This window comes from Hyperolius riggenbachi, chromosome 9 (assembly GCF_040937935.1).
Source record: "Hyperolius riggenbachi isolate aHypRig1 chromosome 9, aHypRig1.pri, whole genome shotgun sequence".
Classification (NCBI taxonomy): Eukaryota; Metazoa; Chordata; class Amphibia; order Anura; family Hyperoliidae; genus Hyperolius; species Hyperolius riggenbachi.
In genome coordinates this window covers 107,721,559-107,733,281 of record NC_090654.1, presented here as the reverse complement: position 1 = coordinate 107,733,281, position 11,723 = coordinate 107,721,559, and the positions used below count along the sequence as shown (strand labels likewise).

Here is an 11,723-nt window from a genome sequence, read left to right as displayed (position 1 = left end):
AAACCTCACCTAAGCACTGAAGTTTTCTGTCTTCATTTTTAGATAACAGATTTGGGCCAGATGTCCACATTCCAACACCAGGAATGCCCTGAGAACACTGAGCGACTATTTCTCGGGGTGGGAAACTGCTTTCCCTGAGGCACTCATCATCACCTTAGGGGACTTCAACAGCGCAAACCTGCGACAGGAGCTGCCTCACTTCCAGCAGCACATCACCTGCCCCACCAGGAACCACAACACACTGGACAAATGCTACACGGCCCTCAGAAACGCCTACAAGGCCTCTCGAGTCGCTCCCCTAGGGAACTCAGACCACTGCGTGATCCACCTGATCCCCACTTACAGAAGGCAGCTCGAGACGACAAAGCCCATCACTAGAACTGTTAAAAAGTGGACCGAGGACGCAAAACTGAGGCTGCAGGCATGCCTGGAATGCACCCACTGGTCGATCCTCTCCTACGTCGGCTTCTGCGAGGATGCATGCATCCCAACCAAAACCTTCAAAGTTTTCCCAAATGATAAGCCCTGGTTCAACAGCAGCCTACGACGTCTCCGGAAGATCAAGGAGGAGGCACACAAGTCGGGCACCCTAGAAGAGTACAGGGAAGCCAGGAATTACCTGAATAGAGAACTGAAAGTTGCAAAAAGGACCTACTCTAACAATGTAGGCCTCAGCCTACAGTCCAACAACTCGCGGGAAGTCTGGAAGGGTCTCAAGGCGGCAACGAACTTCAAACCTCCTCATCAAGCAGCTTCCAGTTCACAACTGGCGGAGGAACTCAACGAGTTCTACTGCAGGTTCGATCTCCAACCCAAGCAGCCTGTGGCCCCAGCATCCCAGTCAGCTCCAGACTTTACGGCATCTGCGACGGAGGACGCCCAGGGCCCCCCAGGGGCCAGGGGCATCCCTGCTCTGACCTCAGTACAGGAGGAGGAGGTGCTACGACACCTCCACAGACTCAATCCCAGGAAAGCCTCGGGCCCGGATGGGGTGTCCTCACTCTGCTTGAGAACCTGCGCAATCCAACTAGCTCCCATCTTCACCTCCCTCTACAACAGATCCTTATCAGAAGGAAAGGTCCCCTCCTGCTTCAAAAGGTCCACAATCATCCCAGTCCCCAAAAAAACAGGGAACACGGAACTCAACAACTTCAGACACGTGGCCCTGACCCCCATCACCATGAAAGTATTCGAGAGGCTAGTGCTGGCCCACCTGAAGCACTCCACCAGCACCCTCCTCGAACCACTCCAGTTTGCCTACAGGGAAAACCGATCAGTCGACGATGCCATCAATGTCAGCCGGGCATACATCTCGGAACACCTCGACAGTCCAGGGGCCTATGCTAGGGTCCTTTTCCTGGACTTCAGCTCGGCTTTTAACACCATCTGTCCGGACATTCTGATCGACAACCTTGTGCATCTTGGGGCAGATTCCCTCCTCTGCAGGTAGGTAAAGGACTTTCTCTCCAACAGAACTCAACGGGTCAAGCTTGGCAGTCGTATCTCCAGCGAGAAAACCACCAAAGTTGGTGCCCCGCAGGGCTGCGTGCTGTCCCCTCTCCTGTTCTCTCTGTACACTAACAACTGCACCTTGGCCTCCGACTCCGTCAAAGTTTTCAAATTTGCAGATGATACCACGCTTATCGGCCTCATCGACAGAAACGGGGAGGACGCTTACCGAAACGAAGTTGCGAGGATCTGTAACTGGTGCAAGGACAACAATCTTGTTCTCAATACGGCAAAGACTGTGGAACTTATCGTGGACTTCCGGAAACTCCCTCCGGCCCCCCTACCTGTGTTCATCGATGGGTTCGAGGTCTCCAGAGTCCAAAGCGTACGGTTCCTAGGCTCAACCCTAACTAGTGACCTCAAATGGGGGCAGAACACCTCCAAAATTCAGTAGAAAGCTCAGCAGCAGCTTTTCTTCCTACGCCAACTGAAAAAATTCGGAATGTCACGGGACCTGCTCACCAGCTTTTATTCCGTGACCATCGAATCCATCCTCTGCTGCTCCATCATCGTCTGGTACGCAGGAGCAACCACCAAAGACAAATACAAACTCTACAGAGTGATAAAAGCAGCAGAAAAGATCATTGGCGCCCACCTGCCCTCGCTATATTCCTTCTACTCCACGAGAATGAAGACAGGGGCCTCCAAGATCTTACTCGACCCCTCCCACCCGGGCAGACGATACTTTGAGACCCTTCCATTGGGACGCCGTCTCAGATCCATCCCCGCCAAGACCACTAGGCGTATGAACAACTTCTTCCCCAAGCAGTTCTCCTGTTGAACTCACTGAACTCAAAACTCCCCCCCCCCCCCCGGCCTACATCCCGGGGACACTCTAGCCCCAGGCATCCCTTCCTCTCAGCTGTAAACTCTGACTGAAACATGGACTCCCACAGCAGCAATCACTGCCCACCCCCCCCCCCCCAGGACTCTAATTAAGAGAGAGACGCTCTAAATGTATGTATGTATGTATGTATGTATGTCCTGCTTGCCTTTGCTATGTCTGCCATGTGTTGTTATATGTTCCTGATCTACTCTTGCCATGTGAACCACAAGCAATTCCGGGCACACCACTCGGTGTGCTTGGCGATAATAAAGATGATTCTGATTCTGATATTGCTCAGCAGGTTTTTGCTCCTGGTGCAGATGTCTCAACTTGTGAGCTGCAGTACTAGCAAGTTCTGGGTCAGAATATAAAACTAAAAAAAATAAACTGGTCCAAATTGTTCAAGAGGGATATGATTACCTCTCTGTTTATAATATTAACAGCTTATTAGTCTATCTTTTATGCATTGGGCGCCTCCACACCTGTTTTAAGTGTCTTGTCATACCTCTTTCAGAGGTGATGGTTTTTTAGTTGTCCCAAAGAACTTTCGGAGTGTGACCACCCAGTTGATGTCACAGACCTGGAGAACCGAGCGGGGGTTAATTTCCCGCTTGATCTGACGGTGGTTGCAAGGATTTGCAACGCACCTTTGTGAATATATACATCCTTAGCAATTTGCTTTTCTGAATCTTACACCATTCTGCACCATTGGGCTCCTGGTCTCCTTTTGTTATTTAGATAAACCTGGGGTTGTTGCAATCACAGGAACCATCGACATAAGCTATCTTCTATCATGAAACCTCATAAACATATGTAAAACAATCAACTAACAGTTCAGTTCAGTTTTTTGTTTAATAAGCAGGAGCTTTGCTGCGAAATTCCCAGCTTAGTTTTGAACCCATGAGATCTACTCAGCACACTGCTGCAATTCCCTGTAGGAAATCTCAATGGTATTTTATTTTGTCAATATATTCAGAATGCATCAGTTACCAGATCAGTTTCTTCCTTGACTGTTGGAGCTGTTACTGAAGATACGAAAACAGAGCGATGATTCATTTTTTCAATGCTAAAAATAAAAATTTCAGTCATGAAGTACTCTTCAAATGTGATAATAAAGGGTAACTTTTACAATTTTACAGCTATTTTTATTATACATTTTATTTAATAAGAATGATATTGTTACACTTCACTTAAAAAGAATTCTGTTCAATAACCTAATTCTGTTCATAGAATATTGTGAAAAACGGTAAAATTTAAAATACATACACATAAAACTTACTTTTCCCCGAGAGCAAAACTCACTATAAATTACTTTTTCCTATGTTGCTCTCACTTACAGTAGTAAGAAAAATGCTAACAGATTGACAGATTTAGGACAATTCAATTGCCTTATGGGAAATTTTCAGTATTACCTTTATTCTTTGTATAGATCCTCTCTGGAAAGGATCTATACAAATATGTAAGTAAGCTTCCTTACTCATTTGCACACTGTTTTGGCAGTTGGATAGAACGCCTGCAGTTCAGTAAGTGCTGACAATCCTCCATGAGGAGATGGACTAGTCCAAAACCTGACACATATGTCAGATTTTTTACTACTTACTGTAAGTGACAGCAACATAGGAAAAAAAAGTAATATATTGTGCATTTTACTCTGGGAGAAATATACATTTACAGTATATGTATGTATTTTGAATACTACCGTACATTTTTTCAGGATAGTTGTCCTTTAAAGTGAACCTAAAGGCAAAACAAAAAAATGAGATGAACTCACCTGGGGCTTCCCTCAGCTCCCTGCAGACATCTTACCTTGATAATTCTTGCATCCCTGTGAGATGACACCAGCAACTTACATTCATCAATTGTGATCACAAAACAGATACAAATAAAAGTAGTTTGAAAAGCAACCATGACCTAGTGTTGCTTAAAGATAACCTAAAGTAAAAAAAAAAAACGAGATGAACTCACCTGGGGCTTCCCTCAGCCCCCTGCAGACGATCGGTGCCTCGCAGCTCCAGTCCGATGCTTCTGGACCCGCCGGCGACGACTTCCGGTTTCGCCGTCACCAGCCGACAGGCATGGGAACGCGAGTGATTGTTCGCGTTCCCAGCCTGTATATCGCCCCCTATGGCCGCAATAGCAGCATAGGGGGCGATATACAGGCTGGGAACGCGAACAATCACTCGCGTTCCCATGCCTGTCGGCCGGTGACGGCCAAACCGGAAGTCGTCGCCGGCTGGTGCAGAGGCATTGGAGCGGAGCTGCGAGGGCACCGATCGTCTGCAGGGGGCTGAGGGAAGCCCCAGGTGAGTTCATCTCGTTTTTTTTTTACTTTAGGTTATCTTTAAGCAACACTAGGTCATGGTTGCTTTTCAAAATACTTTTATTTGTATCTGTTTTGTGATCACAATTGATGAATGTAAGTTGCTGGTGTCATCTCACAGGGATGCAAGAATTATCAAGGTAAGATGTCTATCCTAGCCACTCTTCCAGACAGTGATCACTTTACTAAAACAGTAGTAGTGCTGCTGATTATTGACGCACTGCCTCAATTTCAGAGACAGAGCCACAATTGGACCAACAAAGTGAGAAGGAGGCTGGCACTACATCCAACAAACATTTATTGGAAAGGGTAATGCACTTACATTATGCAGTGGACACTTGGTACTTAACCGATCCATGAGAATGTGCAAGCAGTTTGTCCCATTGCCTTGGCATCCACTTCAAAACAAAGTCCACCAAAGCAGGAGACACAGGGTTTTATATGAACAGTTTCTCTATTTATTCTTCAGCCTCTTACAAGTCCGTGAAGGCGGATGCCGTTCATGGAAACGTCGTGAAATACTTTTTCTCTATAAAACACAGATTGCGGATATACAGACTTTCTGGTTCACAGTTGATGTTTGTATAGGGTGTGCCTCTGAGGAAGCGGGTTTTGGCCGTGAAACACAGGCAGTCTTTTCATGAGAATTGGAACTCTGAAATTGTATCCATACATTTTGTCTGCAACCTTGAAGATATTGTGACTGAAGAATAAATAGAGAAACTGTTCATATAAAACGTGTCTCCTGCTTTGGTGGAATTTGTTTTGCTGCAATACTGAGGGGTGGAACAGAACTACTCATTTTATTGTGTCTAGAGTGCCTTGGCATCCACTTGCTGAACTTATCTTCTGCTATGTACACCTGAAAATGTGGGTGCATTAATATTTCCAATAAACATTTATTGATTACGGTGCTAGCCTTCCCACTTCTTACTCAGTTGAAATGTCAGATTTAATTGGCTTGAGCAGATTTTGACTGAAATGAACACTGGTTAAGAGCAGAAAGTGTGTTGAGACTCAACACTTTATTTTTTGTGTAGACACTAACGATTTTCCAGTTTGATTCTTCACCATTTGCCTTTCTTATACACAGTGTGTGTGAATTCTGTAAGGTTCTTTTCCAACCAAACTTTACTATAAATACTATTAACCATACAATTTATGGGCGCATAAGATGCCTGTCATTAAATATTCTGCCTGTGTTTCTGCCTGATCTGGTTGGCAAAGGGTGTGACATGTAGACCATAAATTGCTAGGCAGCAACCAATGTCTTGTTACATATACAGTATTGTACAGGTCTTCCTGTCCTTCCTGAACTTAGTTCCATTCAGATTCAGGTCTCAAGTCCAGCTTGTTCAGGTTCTAGGACCAATGTCTCTTTTCTAGATCCAAAAGGGCCTCTGACCTTTAGGATTAACACCTTGAAGGAAGAAAGTCAATGTATTGCTTTATCATTAGTTAAGACTACAGGTAGTCCTCGGGTTGTGAACGCCCGACTTACGAACGACCTGCCAATACGAACGGCCCGATCCCGTCGTGATGACGTCATTTTCCGCGTGGGGGAGGTTTGAAGAAGCGGCTTCAAACTTCCTCCAAGTGCCGGCGCATGCAGCAACAGCATTAGACTCACCTCCGTATGAGTCCAACGCTGTCTGTCCTCCTCTCGTCGCATTCAGCTCCCTCTAGCCGAGTACAGCACCGCTTCCTGTATATCATGTGACATACAGGTTCGGAGGCACATGGGGGGCAGACAGAGGCACAGAGAAGAGACAAACAGAGGCACAGCAGGGGACAAACAGAGGCACAGCAGAGGACAAACAGAGGCACAGCAGGGGACAAACAGAAGGCACAGCAGGGGACAGAGGCACAGAAGGGGCAAACAGAGGCACAGAGGGGGGCAAATGGAGGTCCAGAAGAGGGACAAAAGGAGGCACAGTGGGGGGCAAATAGAGGCACTAAGGGGGAGACAAACGGAGGCACATGGGGGGACAAACAGAGGCATGGGGGGGGGGGCAAACAAGCACAGATAGAGGACAAACAGGCACAGTGGGAGACAGAGAGGCACAGAGGGGGGGGGGGGCACTGGAGGCAAAGGGGGGCCCTTAGGAGGCAAAGGGGGCAGAAACGGCATAGCGGTCCCACTTAGTAGCGGATTCAGGTTAAGAACGAGCCTACAGTCCCTATCTTGTTTGTTAACTGGGGACTACCTGTACATCACTGTGAGTCACTGTACACATGAGGACTTAATCACCAGCCCCTTTAGGCACTCAATGTCTTGCTACATTGTGACATCTGCTTTGGCAACTTCAGCATTGTCATGATGGTCCCTAAGTCAGTGTTTCCATAACTGTATATAACAAGAGTGATAGTAGAATCTAGATGGTTTTAAAGCTATACGCACACAATAGTATAGTAATAGTAACGGTACTGTGGGGAGGTTGCTTGTTCTCTGGTGGTGGCACTGTCCTCACACGTGCAAGTGACTCACAGTGGTGTATCCTTAACTAATGATTAGGCAATATATTGACAACTGATGAGTGGTTACACTTGTTATATGTAGGGTCATTCTTGTTACATGATACCGATAATGATAATACTGAAAATGTATCACCTATTATGTATTATTATTATATTTCCATACATATAGCATCACCACTTCTTCTGTTGTACTTTACAAAGAACAGAACACCAACCTTGAAATATTGCTTACACCCGCATGTGCTCACAATGCTTATTCCTACCACATATTACGGATTTTTTTTTTTTGTGGACTAACAACACAGTACCAGTATGATCAAAAGGGCAAAAATGTGAACATACAGTGAAAAAACAAACTTTATGCAGATAGCTTATGTCGATGGTTCCTGTGATTGTAACACCCCCAGGCTCATCTAAAATACAAAAGGAGACCAGGAGCCCAATGGTGCAGAATCATGTAAGATTCAGAAAAGCAAATTGCCAAAGATGTATATAGTCCAGGGGTTCTCAAACTGGGTGCCGCGGCACCCTGGTGCGCCTCGTGCACCTTTCAGGGGTGCCTCGGCATGTATCCCCATCCTTTATGCAATACCACCAGGTAATGCAACTGCACATTGATATACAATATAGCTGCATTACCAGCTAGTTAACCTTTAGCCCCCGCAACCATGATTTAAGTTGAACATGAGAGGAATCGCGGTGCCTAATATGCGTCAGTAGCTACCTGGAGTGGGTCGTCACCTGATAAGGGTCATAATGGCATTTAGGTAGTTTTTTTTTTGCCAAGGGGTGCCTTGAAAAAATTTCAAAGCCATCAAGGGTGCCCTCACCCAAAAAAGTTTGGTATCCACTGATAGTCACAAAGGTGGGTTGCAAATCCTTGCAACCATGATCAGAGCAGGCGGGAAATGAACTGTCCATGCTCGGTTTTCCAGGACTGTGATAGGAACTGGGTGGTCGCACTCTGCTTGTCCTTTAGGACAATTAAAAACGGTAACCTCTAAAGCGGTATGACAAGACACTTAAAACAGGGGTGGAGGCGCCTAATACATAAAAGATTGGCTAATAAGCTGTTAATCTTATAAATAGAGAGGCAATCGTACCTCTCTTGAAGAATTTGGACCAGTTTATTGAAAGAAACGTCTTTTATTAGAGCACATAAAATTGACAACTTTTCGTGGGTGCCTATCTCTGACAGAAACTTTTTTTTCACTGACCTGAGAAAGCAGGCAAGCCCCTGTGAAACACGTTGTTTATTTTATTTGCTCTAATAAAAGACTTGGCTGTGTAGCAAGCATGAGCGCATGAGTATCTCTATGTCAGTCAGAGAGAGGTGCACATGTTTGCTACACAGCCATAGAAGGTAAGCACCTTTTTTTCACTGACCTGAGAAAGTGGGCAAGCACCCGCAAAACGCATTGTCAATTTGATGTGCTCTAATAAGAGACATTTTTTCTATAAACTGGTCCAAATTCTTCAAGAGAGATAAGATTACCTGTCTATTTATAAGATAAACAGCTTATTAGCCTATCTTTTATGCATTAGCCAGCTTCACTCCTGTTTTAAGTTGCTGCTGCTGATCCCAGGCAATACACATCGCTGTCAGCGAGTGTTAGAGGAGCCAGACTCACAACTTCCTATGCAGGAACTTTTGCACAACAGCAGACAGGTCTTTGCCTCCGAGAAAATATTGCCTTGATAAAGCGGTCCTACACGGCTTTGAAACGTTGGCCATATTTTTTACATGGAAACAATAAAGATTAATTTTGGATGTGCCAGCTTTCTTCCTTGTTGAGTCATGAAGATAGTGTCTTGAATACAATGGCTATCGTTCATAAAAGTGTGTTCAGTAAAAGAAATCCGTGCGGGAAAATACCGCATTCGGTAGTTTAGACTTCTGTGTGCTCATTCATAAAAATGTTTACAGTTGCGATAGCAGTGCGGTATTTTCCCGAACTAGGCTGGCTCTAGGCTTGTGGTAGGCTTGCAGAAAAACTAGAAGCTGCCTGAGTTGATACATTTTCTCCTCTAGAGACAGCGTTACAATAAATGAGGCAGCCCCAGCATCCCTTTAGATGTGCATTTTTTTTAAACTGCCTCTGTTCGCCCTGAATCTGCGCTGAATCTGTCTATTAGTCTTCCTAAACAATCTATTTAATTGCCACAACTTAGAAGCACTTCAAGAAATGTTATACATGCAGGCTTTCTGATGTAAAATATATCTGAAAACAGGTACCCAAGGGGTTAAAAAACACAGCCTGGGTATTCCGGGATGCCTTTTTTTGCTCTGCTCTCACTGCTGCTGCCTGTGAGGTCTGTCCCCATTAGCTTAGCTGTTCTCTGCATGCTTATTGGCTCTGCCAAGGGAGCGATAGTCTTTGTGCTGATACCGCTTGCTCTAATCTTTATGAATTGACATATGGTGACATGTGTTGAGATAATCACCCCACAAGGCGGTAATTTATCGCTGTGCTCGGGAATGTCAGCTTTTCATGCGGTAACAGCTTTTATGAATAAACATTTTGCTAAGTGGTCGGTAAAGTCAGCTGTTTTCAGCATTTCCGCATGCGGGAATGCTTTATAGAGAATCTGTACTTTAAAATTCTTGCAACAAAAAACATACCATTCTATTCATTATGTTCTCCTGGACCCCTCTGTGTTGTTTCTGCCACTCTCTGCAAACCTGGCTGGTAATTGCCAGTTTTAGGCAGTGTTTACAAACAAACTAACCAGCTTGTGATAGGCTCACATAAGCAGAGTGTGTGAGTCATACAGAGCCTGCAGAGGGCCTGGAGAGGGTGTGTATAGCTTCTATCCAATCACAAGCAGCCCTGCACATTCCAGTCTGAGTGCCTCAGCCCGACAGCCGACAGAGGAGAGAAGATTAGATCATATAACAGAGATAATACAGTCACTGTGGAAGTAGGAAAGGCTGCAGTAAGCCAAACCACATTAGAACAGGCATAGGAACTTATAGGATAGAAGAAATAAGGATGCACATTTTGTTACAGAGTCTCTTTAAGAATGATAGCCCATGTATACTTGGGACTTTGTTGTTGCAAGACAAAGGTGTTAGCCACCATGATTGTCCATGTTGTATTGGAAGCCTTGTAAATTATCCATTGTGTTTTCTTGCATCCATTAGTTTTTTTTTTTCTAAGTAAGTAAGGAGTTGATATAGATGTGTACTGTATGTATGCAGTGTGTGCTGTTGCTTTATTGAAAAAAAAATGGAAGAATGTAAAGTCCTAGTTGGGTTTATACCTACTAAAATGTTACCTAATTGAAGAAAACATTAAACTACAATAAGTTAGTGTTTTCACTTTGTGTATTTAGACAACAGGTATTTTATACAGTTCTTCAATCAAACATCAGTGAGAGAATTCATCCTGGTTGGACTTACAGAAGTCAGAGAAATTAAGACATTATTGTTTTGCATATTTCTTATGTTTTTCTTGGCAAATATAATTGGTAATGTATCCATTTTATGGTTTGTGATTGTTGATCCAAATCTCCACACCTCCATGTATTTTTTTCTTGGGAACTTGTCCTTTTTTGATATTTCATTCTCTTTGGTTGCTGTCCCACGGCTGCTCTTTGATTTAATTTCTCATAATAATACCATTTCATTTCATAGCTGTCTTGCTCAGATGCATTTCTTTCATTTTCTTGGGAGTTCTGAAGTAACTCTACTAACCGTTATGTCCTATGATCGCTTGGTTGCTATTAGTAACCCCTTGCGTTACTCAGTTATCATGAACAGAAAGCTTTGTGTCTGTTTAGTGGCAAGCGCCTATACTATTGGCTTTCTCCATTCTCTTTTGCACACAGTACTTGCTGCAAAGCTTCCATTTTGTGGACCAAACCAAGTAAAACATTTTTTTTGTGATATTAAACCTGTGTTGATATTGGCTTGTACAGACATTTCACTCAACCTCAAGCTACTCACAATGGTTACTGGTTACTTGGCTATGACATCTTTCCTTTTGACTTTTTTCCCTTACGTGTTAATATGTAGATATGTTATGAAGATAAAAACAGTAAAAGGTCGAAGCAGAGTGTTTTCCACATGCAGTGGCCATCTTATGGTCGCTATTCTTTTGTTTGGAACAGCAATGTTCACCTATTTAGGTCCCTCATCTCAAGATGTGTTAGATCAGGACAGAGCTGCTGCTGTATTGTTCACTGTTATTACCCCAGCACTAAATCCTGTTATTTATACCTTACGTAATAAAGACATGAAAAAAGCTATCAGTCGAAGAATGAAGACACCTTTTAGGAATGACAGAAAGGTTTAAGTTTTATGGATCAAAACCAGCAGTCATTTATTGATCTTAATTCATACAATTCATGAAACCTATTTTTTACCCAATGTCACGGAGAATGAAGGATCCAGTAATATGTCAATTGCCTTTGGAGTCATGGTTTTCAGATTTTATTTACTAAACAATGTATAGTGAAAGAACAATCAGATTATGTGTTTCTAATTAGCTGTTAAAAAAGAACTCCACCAATCACCAATGACGGTCTTGTGGGAAAGCTGTTGTTGGATCCAAGCTGATGAAGGCATGGCAACCTGGAGTTCAGTGG

At 43.9% G+C, this 11,723-nt stretch overlaps 1 protein-coding gene across 1 annotated transcript; it reads left to right on the top strand.

Moving 5' to 3' along the window:
- Positions 1-7,512: 7,512 nt before the first annotated feature.
- On the top strand, positions 7,513-11,431 carry LOC137533538 (olfactory receptor 12D2-like). The gene is made up of 2 exons (XM_068254910.1): positions 7,513-7,590; positions 10,490-11,431. The coding sequence occupies exons 1-2, from the start codon at positions 7,513-7,515 to the stop codon at positions 11,429-11,431; spliced, it is 1,020 nt and encodes a 339-aa protein (XP_068111011.1).
- Positions 11,432-11,723: the final 292 nt, after the last annotated feature.